Below are 18,985 nucleotides of genomic sequence, written 5' to 3' on the forward strand. Positions count from 1 at the left end.
ATACTTCAGGTTGAAGAAAAAATCATGAAGAGTGAGTTACTGGCAGTGAAAGTTCTGATGTAAAAAATTTCTTTTCAGACCTCTGAATAAAGCAAACATCTGGGATTCCTTGCCAGTTCTGCTCCAAAAAGGCTTCTAAATTATCTTTCTTGATGTATTATCTTTAATTTCTTTTAAGTGTGGCAAGCTGGATATGCAAATAAGTGGAGGTAAGTGTTGCTTAACTAACCTATAGATAATTTTGGAGCGTTTGCAATCCACTTGTTGAATGAGCATAATCTGTAAGTGATTTTCCTTATTGTGGCCTTACTCCAGTTTGGAAGAATGGGAACATCAGGATTTCAGCTGCAGTAGACTTAGTACAATACCACTAAGGTTGTTATTGCTCTGTGCCTGGTAACAGATAAGTCATTTGCAAACAAAGCAGTCTGAAAAATCAGAACACAAGCACGTGAAGATTAACTTTTCACTGACGTTAAGATTTTCCAACTCAATGGAGAAGTCTTTAATCATATTTGGTACTTCAGCTGAGGTAATGAAATGGCAGCTTTGGGAAGAAATCTTGGCAAACTTAGATGGAGGGAGATGGTTGCTTGAGAAATCTAATAGCTATCAAAGAAAAGTTGATTCTTTGGGGTAGATTGAGTGTGTGTTAAGGGTTCAGCTGTATTGCTCAAAGAATGCTTTTTGCCATGAACTTATCTTGACCTGTATTTTTACATTCTACAATTCTTGAGGATATTTAGCTAGAATCCTGGCTTATTTGATTCTTGATTAGCAAAACAATGCTTTTGTCTTCATTGAGTCAGCAGATACTTCTGTGTATAGATAAAGAATTAGATCAGGTGTTGTTTAATGATTTTAGATACTGCTAACACTGTTTCTGGGAACTGGAAGTTTTTGCATGCTCCTGACCAGTCTGAGAAAACAGATTTTGTTTACTGCAGTAGATGAGACCACTGACCCCAGACATCTGAGACCAGCTGAGAAATGTTTTTGTGAAGACATACTAGTCTTAATTTACTCCCATTGGAACACTATACTCCTGTTGAGATTTTTTTTTCCCAAAATGTTACTTCATTTTTTTAAACAAGCAGGGACTTGACCTGTATAAAGTGCCTTCTAGTTAAAAATGATCCTTCAGTGGCAGTGAGATTTAATGTTCTGATAGCAAGGTTGTCTACTCTGTCCTTACAGATAGTCCATGTGTTGTGGCATCCATCATGGCTTGTATGGTGCAAGCCTTGAATCCAAGCTGAAATATGTCATGGAAATGCCCAATTTACAAAAAGCCATCAGTGTTACTGGCTCCGTGAATTCTTCGCTGTGATTTTGAGGTGTTTGAAATGATTTGGTGAAGCAGTTGAATGATACCCTCTTACACAAAGCGGTTACTGTCTTGTCAGGAACTGCCTGACTTTCATAATCTGGATCTGATCTTTTATTTTCTCTCTCCAGTCTGTACATACTGAAGCTATCGTGCATTCCCCAAGAGCAAGGTCCCAGCAGTTGCACTTATCACAGAAAGATGCCTCTGCTTTTGATTATCATCATCTGAACTGTTCAGAAAAGCACTTTGAGAATACATTTCATAAAGTTAAACTAATGTTTTCTTTTCCCAGTAAACTAATTATTTATGTGTTGTATAAAGCTTGAATGGGGATATGCTTTTTCCTCATGGCAGTCTATTTTTGTCATCAGATTTGTTTTACAAGCTTTTTCGCTTAAGTAGGAACTCAAAACCATACAGTAATCCAGTCTGAATTTGCTTGTGATTTGTAACTCATAGTCCTTTTTTCTGTCTTTTCATTTAATTTTGGGTCTTCTGCAGAAGGTCTGTGCAGTCTCTGCTCTGAAGCTGATAGACCTGTGGTGCAGTTTATCTGAGGAGGAAACAGGTTTTGAAGCTGTGCAGCCAAAGCTTCTCACACCTTGATCTTCAGGTGGAATGCTAAGATGTTAGGAATGCTGGATATTTTGGTGCTTGTGGCTCTTGTTCAGCTTATTTGTTCTAGTATTTGATTTGAAGTCCTGAGAAATTGTGATCTGAAGTGAGCTGTCAGGACAGTGGTGGTCCTTCTCACTTAAAAGGCTTTTGGGGTTTAATTTCTTCTGGTTCAGAGAAGCTCCAGGATTTCTAAATAAAACAAGCTTCCTCCTCTGGATACAGCATTCCATTACAGTGAGCAAACAGGATGTGGTTAGGTTGGAGGGAAAACTCTAGCTCTTTCCTCCCCTGCCTGTCCCCCTTGCAGACCCCAAAAGGAGGTGAGGCTGAAATAACTCAAACTCCAGTAAATATTTAAACCTTTTCTTGTACACTCCTCATACTTCAGACATATCAAACAAGAACTTGTGACTTTTTCAGGCCTTCATCTTATCTGGATTGTGGTATTTAGTCCTATCCTTGTATAGAGTGTCCTATCCATGGTCTAAAGCTTAAAACTATTTTTTCTTAACTGACCCATGTTTAGTAGTGTTGTGTGAGACAGAGTTGTTCCCCTAGATCTGATAGATGACTCTGCTATGGCACGAGTGACTTACAGTCACAGAAATTACACCAGTTCTTTATCTGTATGATAGTGAATAACTGGGTTTCAACTGCATTCTGCCAAGTCTACTCTGCAGCCACCTCCCTGCAGTCATTCTGCTTACTGTCCTTGAGAATGTGAAGTGAAAGAAAAAGCCAGGTTGAGTTTGTTGTCTGACAAATTTGACACAGTTGTGCAGAAATTATCAAAGATAGTGTAAATACAGTGATGTGAAAATGTGGTGGTGTCAGCTTAATTTAATCTTTAGGCTAAGATTCCAATCTGCACTTAACTTCTGGGCAATGTCTTGATGTCCAAATGGACAGCAGTGCTGATTGGTGTTCTCATGATTTGGAATTGTGACCAGCACTGTTTAGCTGGTCCAAGTCAATGACATGGACACTGAGATGGAGTTTGCCAATGACACCAAGCTATGTGATGCTAGAGGGAAGGGATGGCATGCAGAGGGACCTGGACAGGCTGAAGAGGTGGGTTTCACTGCCAGACAGCAGGGTTAGATGGAATATTGGGAAGAAATTCTTCCCTATGAGGGTAAGGAGACCCTGACACGGGTTACCCAGAGAAACAGTGGCTGCCTCATCCCTGGAAATGTGCAGGGACAGGTAGAACAGGACTTGGAGCAACCTGGTCTAGTGGGAGGTGTCCCTGCCCTTGGTAGGAGGTTGGAACTAGATGGGTTTTAAGGTCCCTTCCAACACAAACCATTTTGCGATAATTCAAGGTTCTTAAAGCATAAGTGTCCTAATTTAGTTTATAAAACTGCAAATATTACTGGTCCTTAAAGTTCTGAATCACTTAGAAAGTTAAGGCTATGTAACATAATTCCAAACTAGATTTGGAATTTTACTTAGATTTGCCAAATGAGATGTAATATGATACTTAAATTGTGCCACACTTCGGCCTGTGCAAGACAGTTGGATGTGATGTGTAAAAATCATTATTTTACTGACTTCTTCCCTTAAGAGCTTTCTGAAGTACAGATTAAACTTTGAGACTTTAATATAATTGGGGACATGGCAGAGTCTGAACAGAAGAGAGAATGAAAGATCTAAAACATATGGTGTATTACCAAAGTAGAAGCAGGTGAAAGCAGTTAAAAATGAAGCAATTTCATAAGCTTTAAAAATAGTTTGTGTTAAAGGCAGGTGGTTATAGACAATAAAAGTGGGCCATCAGTATATTGGTACATAAGTGATATTTCTGAATGCAGAGTTCATAAATCACAGAACACAACAGTAAATGTATTTGGACTTGAATTTGTAAAAGATACTTGAGGTCTGAAATAAATGTGTAGAATGAGGATTCTTTCAGCTTTTCCTAACATATACCATCTGCCTGAGCCAGGAATCCTGTAGTGTTCATCAAGCACCAAAGTGACTATGTGAAACAGCTAAAGATGAGATAAAGATATGAAATTCAATGAGATCCTGATGGCTGGTGAGCATTTTTTGAGGGTCAGCTGGAGAAAGTAGGACAGGGAAGAGTTTTAGTGGTTAGAGTAGAATACTTAGCACAATTTATTTGAGTTGTAAGAATGGTCTAATGCCTAAAATACCGCAAATAGTGTAATCATAGTTTTAGCTTTGAAGCAGGCCCCTGGTTTTCCAGAACCAATATCTGTGGGCAGTTTTAAAATATCTCTTTTTCCGTAGTCAGTTTTCTGGTTTTTAAATACATCAGTATTAGTGAGCAGTTTTGGTTGAAGACACTATATTAGGAAATTGTTGTCTGTGCTCTTACCAAAGCCAGGGGTTTGAAAAGTCAGTAAAGAGAAGTTAAGAAGTCAGTAATACTCCTTATAAGGTAAAAAAAAAAAAAAACCCTCAGAATAGATTATGGATATGATCTGCAGGCATCACACCTCAAACTGCAGACATGAAAATGAAAAATCCTTTAAAGAGACCTTTTCTCCATCTGCCTCTGAAATTTCTTGGTTTTACTTTCAGCAGCACATGAGCAGTCTTCGTTATGTCTTGAACCATGGAAAAGACTTAAATTAACAATGGAAGGTGACTTAAACAGCTTTCCTACTCCTAGGAAGGGTGAAGTTTATTTAGAGGAAAGTGTTAGGATAGCTGAGTGTACAGGGCAGTCTGAACTTGCCTTAGAGGTGATGCATTGGGATTCCTTGTGCCTGTAGCATTATGATTACAGGATGATCTCCTGTGTCTGGATAAACAGCAACACGAGCAGTGGCTTGTGGTCTCATGGGACGGGCTGCAACCCCTGGATCAGATTCCTGCATGGATCCTGTAGAATTACAGAGCCAGCTTCTAGCAGAGCTGCCTTCAGGCCCCTACACAAGCATAACTGGCAAAAGTGTTCATCTAAAATCCTGTCTGCTACTCATGAAATGCAAATTGAATTTTGCCTTGATTTGACACTGAGATTTCTGTTCAGCTGTTTGCATCTGCATGAGTCACATGGAGTGGAAATGCTGACAACCAGCCACCATTGGTTTTCCATATTGCCTGGAAACACATATATTGAGTTTCTCTTTTTTAACAGAAAGACTTTTAAACCAGAGTGGATGATTTAGTGGTCTGTCTGGTCTTTGTAACCTTGATGTGATTTACTGTAATTAGATTATACATTGTTAAATTTCTTAGAGTTATGTGTGTTTCTTATGTCGACAGAGTGTTCTATTTGATTAAATGCCGTGGTAGAATAAAGTCTAATCAGACTAAACAAAGTAACAGCTCTCTGAGAGTCCTGTTGATGGTGTAGTCGGGTACCTTTAAGCTTTATACCTACCAGAATGATATTTGTAATGCAAATATTCAAAGTAGCTACTTAAAAACTTAGCATTTGCGAAGTGTTGTGAGGTCCTTGAACTCAAAACTTAATTCCATTGTTGATGGTAATGTGCTGGTTTTGTAGTTTCAGTGTGGATTACAGGTAGACTTTCAGCCCTGTTTTTTATTTAAAAGTCTGACTTGAAGTTACTTTTCCCCCCTGAGGGTAACTGTGCACCAGGCACGTAACCTCTGCCTTGCTTTTTCTTTATCATAACTCCATTGAACCTTCACCTGCTCATGCTTGTTTCCTTACTCACTGCATATCAGCAGACCCTCTGTATTCAATATTTATTTGAATATTAGATGGATTTGATAGAAAAGCAAGTTTTAAGCTGTAAAGTTCTTTATCCAGTAGCTGAAGTCTGCTTAGGAAGTGTGGTAGGAATTAATAGGGAATGGATCAAAATAAAGCGGTGGACAATGACTTGGTGAAATTAAGATTGCAGGTAGAGAGGAGGGGCTTGGGAACCCTCCAAGCAGGAGAGATGGGAGAGAGGACAAGTGGGTGAGGATGAGAGAGGTAAGGTTAGGGCAGATGAGTTGTCATCTCTATTCTAAGCTCCTCTAAAATGAAGTTAGTCAGAGATTCAAAGTGTCTTTTATCTGCTTCTATTATTTTGGGTTTATTTTATTAATATTTTTTTTTCATCTGTGAGAAATGACAATCAAAATCTCTTCTTGTGGGGCCAGGATTGCTTGGGTCTTGAATATAATAGTGTTGGTTCACTGGGGAGAAACTGTTCAGTCATTGTGGCATCACCATAGAAAAGCACAAGTTTTGTCCAAAGTGACATGCCATGGAAGGGGATGTGAGCTACGTGCCTAAAAATGTCCTGCATGTGTTTTGTGGTTTATTGTAGATATACATTATGATGCAACTGGGTAACACTGATCATCTGACTTGTATCCCAGTAAGCCCTATAAAACAGAACATGACTCAAAAAAATTAGTAAAAACTTAGTGTTTGTCACAGTCCTATAGGATTAAATAAGCAAAACATGAGACTCCTGAAATAAATGGAAGCTTTTAAGATCAAGAATCTTCTTTATGTTGTCTTAGACTTTCAAAGCACTTATTGACCATCTGGTTCAAATCAATGTGGTGTGCAGTTTGGATCACTCTTATCCAGAGTTCTCCACCTTCTGGATTCAAAGTGGGATTTGTTTAATTTCAGCATCTTTGGCACAATTCTCATAGATCCTAAAGCCACCTTTATGCATGCCTGCTGACTGATTATTTGCTTAATCTCTCCTAGTTCTTGTGCTTTTCCCCAGTACAGGCTCCTACCATTGCTGACATGTCTTGAAAGCAGTGGAAACACCAGGTGCAGAAACAGCTCCAAATGGGGTAAACCTGTTAAAAGTTACTAAACATGGTGGACTTTTTCTTGCATCAGGTTAATGTTTTCTGAACCAAAATCTTCTTTATAAGTCATTATTAAAACTACTATTGCTGTATTGGCTGTCTCTAAAGAAATAGATAATCTTCTGTAAACTCAGGGTGTGTTAGCACTCTATTTTAAGAAGTCTACGTGCTATTGAAATGTCATTTTCCATAGGTCTGTGTAAATGACAACATATTTTTACAAAGGCACACATTAATCCTCACTGAGCAGAAACTGTTTTGTTCATAATTCCTGACTATTCACGTGGCAGATACATGGTTTCCTAGAGTGTGAGTACTACTCTGAGCAGGACAAGAGCTCAACTTCTGAGCTCTGTTCTGGACTGAGAGCAAATTTCCAACACTTGATAACTTCTCTCAGTCTCAGATATTCTTTTCTGTTCATTATAGAAAGGGTACCTGTAGCTTGTGGTTTATTCTTTCCACTAAACATATCACATTCCTTTGGATTTTTTATCCCAGAATAAGTATCTGTGTTTTGCTTTAAAGGAACATAGTGCTTTTTTTCCCCAAATATATCAGCAAGAATGGAAAGAAGGAAGGTGCACTTTGGAGTAGAATAGGTAGGCAGATGCCATTTTAAATTTTATTTTGTGTTTTGTGATTATAAAAACATTAAAATAGTGTTTTTCAAAAATATTTAGTATAACATCCTTACACAGCAGACATGGCTTTTTGCAGCATGCCACAGGGAGAGGCTAAGCTTACAGTCAGTGCCTTTCTGTGGAGAAGGCAAGAAGAATTTCACACAGGCAGCAGTTCAAGTTGGGTTCAATTATACTCACTGTAGCACTATATAAAATGTTTGGGTTCCTCTCCCTTGAGTTAATGCTTGTGACCAGATTTAATGGGCAAGCAAGATAACACAGAAAGAGAGAGGCATAAAACTTAGCAATATTTTTTCTCTGGAGTCATAAATGTGTATATGCAGAGGCATCCACTGACAGTTTTCAAGACTTTTGTTTAAGTGATTATGTTGTGAAAGCTGACCTGAGGATGTACATGATTTAAAACCTTTCAAGATTAATTAGTGGAAATTAGAGGATAGAAATGTGAATACTGGCAAAGAAGTAGGATCAATGTAAGAAGCAGAAAAGTCTGATTTTCCCTTTTAAAAGAATCTGTGTGGGAGATGTCAACAAGCCCCATAAGCCAGTTTTTACCCCCTTTCTATACTGCATGGATCAAAGAGCTCTGTGCCTAATAATAGAATACATGGTTCCCATTACCAGTGACTTCATGAAATGCTACCTTCTAGGGAAACATTGTTTGTGTCCCTAATGGTGCTTTTATTGTAAAAAAAGTGGTTAGTTTTAGACTGTTAATTGTCAAGTTATTCTTTAAATCTAACCCTTGATCTGTTTTGGTAGTGTAATTGGAGATATTGAAATGAATTCCTCTTGCTTTGTATTTTAGAACACTTAGAATAATGTGTCGTGGAATTTTTGTAGCATGTGTTCATTTGGAAAGGTTTCATTTTCCTGCATGGGGAACAAGTTTGATTTATAGATCTATTAAGCAAGGTGAGCTAGATATATACTATTCACAGAGATTTTAATGTTCCTCGACTTGGAGACCTAGCAAGTTTGAAAGTAGCAGAGAACATGAAACTCACATCTCAATATTTAATCTACTGTGATTGTGACCTGTTAACCTTTAGCTTTAATGGCACTGTATAATTCTTAAAATTACAAATGTGCTCTGCTGTGAGGCTGATTGATGATAAAATTCACTTTGCCTAATCACCTCTCCAGAATGTGTGTTGTTTCTAGTAGATACTGATCTCCTGTATTTGTTATCTTATATTTGAGAGAGACTTTGGTTTCTGCTGAAGCACGGGGCTTATGTTGGTAATTCATTCAGCATCTTGATTAGGAGCTGCTGGATGTGGTTCACGAAAAGGCAAAGCTTGATTCATGCTGTAGTTCCCATAAAAATAAAGTTTAGTTTGTATTAAGATTGCTGAATTGACCACGATGATCTCATAACCTCTGGTGCTGAGGAGGAGTCAAAAGACAATAGAAATACAGTGTGCAGCTGTTAAAGCTGTTTGAGAACTGCTTTACTTAAGCAGGGATTCTTTTAAGCAGACATATAAAATTATATTCTTTGATGCAAAAACTGTCAAAGAGTTTCAATATTTAAGGACTAATGTTTTAGTTCTCTTGTCTCACACAGCAGTGTCATGCTATGTCCTTATAAGCTGTTTGCTACATCTGGGTATTTAGAATAGTGAGCAATATTTATTATGTAGGAAAAATAAAGATCAGTAATAAAATGTTTGCAAGGGCTGTAGAGACGTGTGATGCTGTGACTCAAGCCTTTGGTGCTTGTGTGAAGTTTGTTGAAAGGAATCACTTCTATTCTGAATGTTGTTATGGTAAGTGAGCCTGCAAATTTCTTCTGGTTAAAGAGCTTTGTGCTCTGTCAATCACAGGATAATGATCAAAAGAGAACACCTTTTTTAAAAGATTATTTCTGTTTGGAAATGAGCTAACCAAGTGTGACTGGCTGAATGCAGAGGGATAATGTGGGATCTGGAGTTGTGCTGTGTGATTCTGAAATTACACTTTGATTGGTGAGAGGGATGTTGCAGCTTTAAAAACCTGAAATACTTTTAAAAATTGAATACCATAGCTGAGATTTGACATCAGTTTTTAAATGCTGATTGACTGTAGTTGCAGAGGGTTCCTAAATACATCCTATGGAGGGGTTCCTGGGAGAAGTCAACAAGGGAAGCTTTTTAAATATTTTTCTTCTCAGAAAAGGAATCTGTAGTTTACATAAACTTCTGAATAATTTCACCTTAAATACTTTCTTCCCCCCTCCTTTTTTTTTTCCCATCAGATTTCCTTTATATGCAAAAGGAGGGGAGAAGCTTCAGTTTGAATATGGAGTTTATCTTCTCAACAAAAATATAGCACAGGTTGGTACACTTGATTATTTTTTATTATTTATATCTATTTTCAGCTTGGTGTCAATATGACATGACTGTGCATATGCTGTCTTGTGATGCTGCTCTCTGTGATGAAAACCTGTGAGCTAAGAAAAATGTCCTTGAAAACATAATTTTCACTTACCTTACAGCTTTGTGCTTGAGATTTTCTTCTGTGGTGCTTAGAGAAGAACTTGACAAATAATAATGAATCTTTTCCTTTTCAGATGGTATATTCTTTGAGTCTATAGACTTCACACTGTTTTGAAAACTGTAAATATTCTGGTTTTTTATTCTGTCATAAGTGAAGATCTATTAATATAACTCTTGCTCATGTGTTTTTAATTTTGCTGTATTATTACTTCAACTAGTATTCTGCCCTTATAAGAAAACAATATGTGTGGAAAATATGAAGTATTGCAAATGTGTGACTTTTATTTAAAAAGTCCTCTAATCAACCTTACTTCCTTGTCTTTAATGTATTTTTTAAAACATCCTTTACTCTGAAAAATGCAAGAGACTTTGCAAACTTGTACTTGAGATGGCAGTGATACCTGCAGCTAACACATTTGCTATGGAATTCAGAATGTTCAGAAAACTGGTCTGAAAGAGGCCTGGCTGTTTCCAGTGGAATGTAGTCCTAGGGCAGGATCAGCTGCTCTTATGCTGTCCCTGGTGATGTTCTGTGAAGAAAAGCTGTGATAGAAGTACTGCTTGACTGTCTTGGCCACTAGAGACATCTAATTTCTGACATTGAGTCCTGTCTTGCCTCTGTTTATATATTACAATAATCTGATCCATTTAAGTCTCTTCCTCTTTGCAAGCTTTCATGCATTGAAAAACCACTTTTCAACGCTTCTCTTGTCTCACATGCTCCATCTGAATCCACATTTTTCTTGAAATGCAATGCCCAAAGCTAGATACAGTGGGCAACTGTCACTTTCAAAACATTGAGTAGGATGGGAGAAATGCTTCCCAAGTCTTGTCCTTTTATTTCCAGTTCATTGGAATCTAATAGGTTTATGTTCTAAAAAGTCTAGCAGAATAAATCTTGGGATTTTCTGCAACCAACTGCCCTTCTGCACAGCAACACAAGAGTCCATTCTGAATCTGTGCAGGCAACTTGTTTAATTCACTTTTTACATTCTGTACCTTGAATGTATTCTTAAAGATGAACTTTCTTGTTCTTAATCATGTTTCTACTTTGGTGGCATAACACTAGAGGTTCAGAACTCAGTCTCAGCTTTATGCTGGCTGCATCTGAGCCTATGCCCTGTCCAGATTACCTAATTAAAATATTGGATAGAGCTGTGGTTCTGTTATTCCAGGTGGAGTCCCACTTTGCCAGCACTTCAGTTGTAGCCATGAACCATTCTTTATTACACCCAAAGAGTACTTTCTCTGTATTCACTCATACTTCATCAATATCCCATTTCCCCAGTATGCTTGTGAGCATATTATACCAGAAAATGCTGAGAGATTTAAATTCCAACAGAAATATGACATTTCTAACTTGTTTGAAATTACATTAATCTTACAGTTTTATTCTTGAAAAATCTGACCTTTTTATGCTTTTTACTAGCCTTATTTGTTTTTCCAGTTTTCCCTTCCATCACTTTTTTGCCATTCCTTATCCCAAATTGAAGTAAAGCTTCTAAGTATTTTTGTGGTGTTTGTTTTTTAAGCTTGGATTGCATTTACCATTTTCCAGACTTGCCCATGCTTAGTGTATTTTGGACAATGACCTCTGAAATTATTTAAAGGCTAAAATACTTAAGACAGAAGTTAATCTTGGAAATTTGCTTAGCCAGGCTGTTAATGTATCTTAGACTGTACCTCCTTGTTGGTGGTGTTAGTAATGGCAGCCAGCTGTTCACACTTGACCTCCAGAGGGAAGATTAGTGAGGAAAAGGGATTAGTCTTTCCCTCAAATGCTTTGATAGACCTCCCTCTTCATTACTATCAAATCAATGCTTTCCTAAATCTCTGCCTCCTACTTCATTCTGCTTACACTAGTTCATTCTGTAACTTGTGAGTCGTTGATGCTTTGCCTTTCAGCCCTTCCTAGTTTTTACCTTATTCTGGAGTTTGCCATTCAGTTGTATGCTGCAAGCATGTTTTTTCATCAAAATGGTGAATTCTTCATTGAGCCCAGGGTGGTTGTCTTTGCTGTTCATGTAGTTTGGCTTACTTGACACTTGTGCCTTTGGTATTTTTTTATAGGAACTGTCAGCACTTCACTTGTTTTCCTGTTTATCTCTTTGACTTGTCTCCTCTGAGTTGTTACCACTCTTGGACTTACTGAAACCTCTCATTCTTTTCTTGTCCTGTTTCTGAAGGACTCTGGGTGGTTGAATACATGGTCACTCACCCATGTTGCCTTACAATAGCTTGCAGTTGGTTTCTGAAATCACTGGCATGTCTTTAAACTTATAAAAGTAAATGAAGGCTTTAAGTATGTATTGGTATAAAAACAGTTTCCAGTTCTACTTGGGTTCATTGGTACTGGTACAGGCTAGTCAGTGGCCAGACTTCAAAGTGGTTACTAGAACACTAGTGGTTCACATCTTAATGCCTGAGATTGTGTACTGTTGGATAGAAAAACATAATAAAAGTAAATAAAAATTTCTGGGTGTGCTTCTACTACTTATTTAATCATGAAAGTGTTACTGATGTCCACATAAACTGTTGTAGTCACCTTTGTTTTGATGTCCTTAGTAAAATATTGCTGGTTTTTATAGTTCTGCCAAGGGGAAATTCCATTGTGAAAGCAGAGCAGGTAGATAATGTGCAGAAACGCATCAGAAAACCCTCTGTGCTCTGGGGCCGACTTGACCTAAAAACCCAAGATTGTCTGAATCCTTTGTGTGTTCCTTGGGATGCTGAAACTGTTGAAGTTATGTAGCTTTTAGTAGACCTTATGGCTGCTTTCAGAGAAGTATCCAGATATGCTCAGTTCTTGTGAATGTGTGAAAAATTAAGTTTGAATGGAGAATGAGCAGCTGCCTCTCTCTTATCTCCAGACCATCACCCCAAGGTGTTGGCCTTAATTCAAAGAACCAGTCCTCTTTGTCAGGAATAAATGTAAATCAGTTGCTTAATTCCCTCTGTGGGCTGTGGGAAGGTTGGAGGTGCTTGAGAAGAATAGTGGTGACTTCACTGGAGCATGAAAACAAGAACCTGGGTCTCTATCACCTCACTTAAATCATTCATGCAAGTTTTGAGCAATCTGACAAACAAAGAGCCCAGAAAAACTCTTATCAACTTAAAGAAATTGTATTAAATTATTTGTATAAGCTTCCCTGGTTTCACAGATTTTTATGTATTTTTTTTACCTTTTACAATTACCTAGAATTCTGGCAGCAAGGAGAAATGTGAATGTGGAAGAAGTGAAATGGGGTTGATATTAAATAAAATTATTGACATAAAAACTCTTCTAGAGATAAAGTGGTACTGTTTTGTAAAACAGCAGGATAATAACACTGGAAACCACATCTTGCACTCAGGAGAATTCAGCTGGAATTAGAAGCAGCTTAGTGCTGGCATGGTAGAGTATTTTTTGGAGAAACTTGCTTTGCTGTTACATTCCAAAGTTGAAACAATGTGTGTTAATTCTGAGAGTTCATAATAACTTCCATCTGTATGTGAGCACGAATTGTTTCAATACCCGTATTTTCTGTTTGTAAAATTGTCTCTCTCACAAAGTTCACAGAGGAGCTTTTTGAGTTGGATAACATTATCTAAGGCCATACATTTCCATTTAAGATTTCAGCTGTTTGACACTCGCTAGCATAGAAATGCAGGGGTTTTTTCCAAGAGAAATTAGTCACTTACGTCTAATAATACCTACCACTATCATTGTCAAAGGTGAAGTAGAATAGAGTTGCTAAAAATGGGAGTGAATTGCACAGCTCTCCAAAGCATTGGACAGTGGGAGAGCATTCAGCAAGTCCTAGCCCCATAAACTGTAGCTCCAAAGTTAGGGATGTGTATGGAGTATCTGAGGAAGCTGAGGCTCTAGCAGGAGAAAGAAGTGAACTCTCATCCTGGTGTTCACAGTGAAGTAACTGAGATTACACCATTAAAACCTCTTGTTATGGTGGATGAATATTAGGAAATCCCTGAAGCTTGGTGAGGTTTTTTTGTGGGTGATAAGTAAACACAGAAAGGATCAAAATGGCATCTCTGAGACTTCTCTTTGTTCTGAGCATACTCTGTGGGTGGCACCCAGTTCTGCTGGGGCACAGACATGGACCTTGTGGAACAGAGTGCTTGAACAGTGATCTTGCTGCTCTAGGCTTTTTCATCTCAATTATTTAATTTTTTTTTTTTTTTAACTTTGAAATAAGGGGGTATTGAGAGTGCAGTGGCTTTGAGTGTCAAACTGCAGGCCTGTAGAAAGAAAGAGTCTTTATTGCTTCTTTACTGGCTGCTTTGCTGTCTCTTTCCTTTGTTCCCAGAGCCTTAATTGCTTTGGCTGACTTCAGTGTAGGTTCTTCATTACATATGATGAGCTGATACTAATTTAGTGACCATCTTCCTTGAGGTGAGTGAGTCCCTAGTGAGCACACACAGTGTTACTGTGGGAGAATAACTCACCCAAAATTGTATATCCAGAAAGATGAGAGTGGTGAGGCCCTGGCACAGGTTTTTCAGAGAAGCTGTGGCTGCCCTATCCCTGGAGGTGTCCAAGGCCAGGTTGGATGGGGCTTGGATCAGCCTGGTCTAGTGGAATGTGTCCTTGCCTGTGGCAGGATGTTAGAATGAGATGGATTTGAAAGTTCCTTCCAACTGAAGCAATTCTGTGATTCTGTATTAAATTATTTCTGTACTGTATTGGTCATTATGTCTAATGCATGCATTTATGATGTATGCCATTGAGGAGAGCATGTCCATCTTGTTCATCAAAGTTCCAATTTCTTTAGGTATTCAAGAGGTTGTCTCTTGCATGATACTTGACAGGCATTATTCCTTGTCCAGTTCCCAGATTGCTTGTAGAGAACATAATTTCAATAGAGCTGTAAAGCTGGTTTCTTTACATACCAGTAAGAAGGGAATTTACTGCAGCTGTTTTCTTGAACAGGGCAGTCAAGTTATTTACAATCTAAGTTTCAAATTATTTGCTATTTCAATCAGCTACTGAAGGACATCAAATTAATTTGCCTCTCAATCTTCTGGATTTCTTATTCTAAGTCTTATCTCAGCTTTACCACAGAACCAGAAGGCAGCTGTATGACTGTTGTGAGACCCTTTTTATTCTTTTGCTGTGACCTAGGTCATTGTCTCCATCTGGCCTTATTGGACATGGGCTCAGGAGTGGTGATGTTCTGTCCTTCTCTAAATTAATGGCTCTTGAAAAGTAGACTTGCAAAACCAGGTGCCAAATAATTTGGACCATTTTACAACTCTTTGTTTTCCTACAGCAAACCCAAGGAGTGAATGTGTCTAGTCTTACCTCAGTTCATAGACTCATAGAACAGTTTGGGTTGCAAGGGAACTTGAAGACCATCCTGTTCATGGGCAGGGACACCTTCCCTAGACCCACACATTCTCTATACCAACACTAGACCAGGTTGCTCCAAGCCTTTTCCAGCCTGGCCTTGAACACTTCCAGGGATGGAGCAGCCACAGCTTCTCTGGGCAACCTGTGCCAGGGTCTCACCACCTTTTGGGTAAAGAACTTCTTTCAAGTGTCTAATCTAAATCTTCCCTCTTTTAGTTGAAATCTCTTCCCCTTTTCCTATTCCTGTCTGCCTATGTAAAAAGTTCATCTTCTGTGTTTTTTAACAGGGTCTCTGCATACGGTGTCAGACAGAGTATCACCTTCCAGGCATCACTTGCAGGTTTAGTGAAACCTGTGGAATTTGTTACACTGTATCTGTATGAGTGTTAAGGTTATTTTTTCTTCTGTTCAACCTGGATGCCGTGCTCAGGATTGTTTCACAGGGAAGGCTTCTTTTCTCATCCTCATTGTTTTGTCAGACTGCCATTGAGTTGTGTTAGACTGACACTCTTGACACTCCCGTTCGCATTGGCATGACTTGCTCAGCCCTGGCCAAAGAATAGTTCTGCTTTCATCTGAGAGTCATTAGCAACACAAGAACTTTGCTATTTGATGTGAAAAAAACCCAAAACACTCTCTTGTCAGCTCCCCCAAGGTTCTTTTTCTCATCAGTAGAGTCCAGATCCAGGGAAGTAACTGATGTCTAGCCTTCCTCTTGTGTGTCCACTGCCATTGTATCCACATGGTGGCAGGTGGTGTTTACATGCTTTGTGTAATCTGCCTGAGAAGCTGAGCAGCCAATGCTGCTTTCCTGGGAATGCTCTTTTGTGGGTGAGTTGCTTGTCTAATGCACAAAGTAACATTCACAGAACCATAGAAGAAAAACAAAATACTTGTTATATTGTAGGTGTAGTTAAAGTGTCATCTTCCTAATACCTGCACGGAATTCAAGTAGAATGCTTGTGTACTAGTGCCATATGTAAGAGGCTGAACTGAAATTCTGCTGTTAAACATGAAATGAGGCAAGAGGTTCAGTTTCTGGCTCTGTTAGGCTATCAAACATGAGAGAAAATCAGCTCTATAATAGAAACTAATAAACTTTTCCATGGGAAGTTGAACAGCAGAAATGTTAGGCCTAGAAATTTGTTTTGGCAATAAACACGAAGGAGCAGAAGTGTCTTTAAGATTTCTGTGGGTAGTGGTGTATATGCAGTGGTTATGGCCCTTTGAGTGTAGGATACTGTGACTTGCACACTACATCTTTTATGAGGCCCCTAAACTAAGATTATAAAACATACAGTTCAGAAAGAATGCGCTGTCTGAATCCAAGGCCAATTTAGCTACATACGGAAAAGTGTTCTTGAGAGAGCACAGGTTGAAGCCAGAGTCTAGTCCTTGTCTTGTGAAGTGCCAAGTTCTCATTTTAATGTTAAGAGGAAGGGACTGCACCTGAAAAACCACAAAGTACCTTCTCCAGATGTGTAGAGCCAAAAGCTCTTAGGAGAGGTTCCATTCCTTAAACTTTCCTAGGGTAACAGTGATCTTATACTTAGCCAGATCATTTAGAATTGGGGAATCTATATACATTTTTTGCAAACTTTTTGGAAAGGTTTTTTTTATCTTTCCTATCATCTATGCCAAGATAAAACAGGTTGAAATGAGACTGGATTAGCTGTAACTAAAGTCCCAGCTTTCCATCAGCTGAAAGCCTGCCTATCCTTGTCCATAGGCAAAGGCCAAGATTAATTTACTCTGTGAAGGAGCAGATCTTGGCTGTTCAACCCATACAGATCCCAGCACCTGCAGCCTAAGCTCAGGCGGTGCTGGAGGCTCCTGCAGCTCTGGAGGGATGACCAGTGGGATTGGGTTACTGGAGGGATGAAGCACTTCTCATGTATGGACAGGCTGGGAGAGCTTGGATTTTTCAACCTGGAGAAGGGATGGCTTTAGGAGGACCTCAGAGCCCCTTCCAGTGCCTGAAGGGGCTCCAAGACAGCTGAAGAGGGAATTTGGAGAAGAGCCTGGATTGACAGGACAAGGGAGAATGGCTTCTCACTGCCAGAGGGCAGGGTTAGGTGGGATATCGGGCAGAAATTTTTGGCTGTGAGGGTGATGAGGCTCTGGCACAGCTTGCCCAGAGAAGCTGTGGGTGCCCCAACCCTGGAACTGTTCAATGCCGGGCTGGACAGGTCTTGGAGCAACCAAGTCTAGTGGAAGGTATCTAAGCCCATGGCAGGGGGGTTAGAACTGGATGAGCTTAGAAGTCCTTTCTAACCCGAACTGTTCTGGGTTTCTATGCATAAAAGAGGTGACATCACCAGCTGTGCCTGGAGTCAATCCACCAAAATGATTTTGGGAGTCCAGCTTTGCAGACATGTTCTGCGTGTTCCATAGCTTTTGTCCTGTGTAGCTGTCATCATCTCTGTGCATTAGCTCTTCAGACTGCAAAGTTTCCTAAAAAAATGAGTATGTTTTTAAAATAGAACCAAAACTGAGTAATCAAAATGCAAATGGATTCCTGATCTAGTTAATCTGGCATAAACACATTGTCTGCCAGCTTCAGCTGCTTTGTAGTGTGTATAAGTTCTGTGTTATAAAATTGAAAGAGATAGGGAAGTGGGAAGTCTGTTACTGAACGCTGGCACAATGTATCAGTGTAGGAAAAAGCTGCAGTGTATAATTTTTAACAAGTAGGGTATGTGCACTAGAGGCAAAGCTGGACATTCAAATGTGAAGTATTCACATCAGTGGAATTCCAGGTCCTGCTTTGTAAACCTGTTTGTTCCTTCAGAGCCTTCTCTCTTTCTACCATGTGACTAATTTCTTAGTGGGTAAAAGAATTATGGTAAAATGCATCTCATTTCTTGAAACTTGGCTTATTTTAATGCATAAAAATTCTTATCTTTTATATACTAGTAAGTGACAAGCTATGACTTGTGGGGTTTATTTTTTATTCTGAGCTTCCATTATCTTTGCTTCTTCCCCCACATTCTTTGTTCTTCTATTGTATAGTTTAATATGTATGTTTTGTCCTCCTTGGGTCAGGATCGCTCTCATACTTCTGTGTGTAAGATTTGGCACATCAGGGCACAAAACCTATTTTGAAAGCTTTTGGTATGTAGCTTCTTAATCATCCATAAATGTCTTTCAGATTTAGAGCAAGTTGTTCTCCAACAAATGGATTAGAAGTGTCTGATATGTATGGGCTCATATACTTTTTGGTCAGTCCAGAGTGTTTGGAAATCCAGAGCTTTAAAATATTTTGTTTTTCAAGAGACTGGAAATACTGAAGGGGTTATTGCATCTCTCTTTGCTGGCCTTGTGTGTAATTCATGTGAATATTTGTGAAGTTAATATTGTATAATTAGGAAAAAAACAAACTCTGCTTCAATTTTGCATGTGTAAGTTGATGTTTTCAGGAAGAGCAGTGCTGAACTGTCCTTGGTTTAATGCTCTCTGACCTCAGCTTTTAAGTTTGAAATACCATTCATCATGTGGGAAACCATTTCCTGTTGGTATGTCTTACTGCCAAATGGAGTTGACTGAATGCTGGTGTTATCCTGATAGGAAGCAAGTCTTTCACAGGTTAAACTGTTCATTCTGTGCTCCTCAAGTGAGAGGGCTTCCCAATCTAATCTTTTTTTTAGAAGTCAGTCTCCTTTGTTCATTGACTGTAATGTAATAGATGCCTGGAAAGCAGTTCAGCTGAAATGCAAGATGTTGCTGGGAGCAGAGAATCCCCAAATTCTTCTTCCATTTAAGCTCCACGTCATGGGCTGAATCACTTGCTCTT

At 38.9% G+C, this 18,985-nt stretch overlaps 1 protein-coding gene across 1 annotated transcript in view; it reads left to right on the forward strand.

The window, feature by feature from the left end:
• UVRAG (UV radiation resistance associated) overlaps positions 1–18,985 on the forward strand; it is an 87,386-nt gene that overhangs the window by 45,506 nt on the left and 22,895 nt on the right. The window contains exon 13 of the mRNA XM_033052811.1: positions 9,602–9,680. Within this exon, the coding sequence (XP_032908702.1) occupies positions 9,602–9,680 (79 nt within the window). The remainder of the gene's footprint in view (positions 1–9,601; positions 9,681–18,985) is intronic.

Source organism: Catharus ustulatus, chromosome 2, assembly GCF_009819885.2.
Source record: "Catharus ustulatus isolate bCatUst1 chromosome 2, bCatUst1.pri.v2, whole genome shotgun sequence".
Lineage (NCBI taxonomy): Eukaryota > Metazoa > Chordata > Aves > Passeriformes > Turdidae > Catharus > Catharus ustulatus.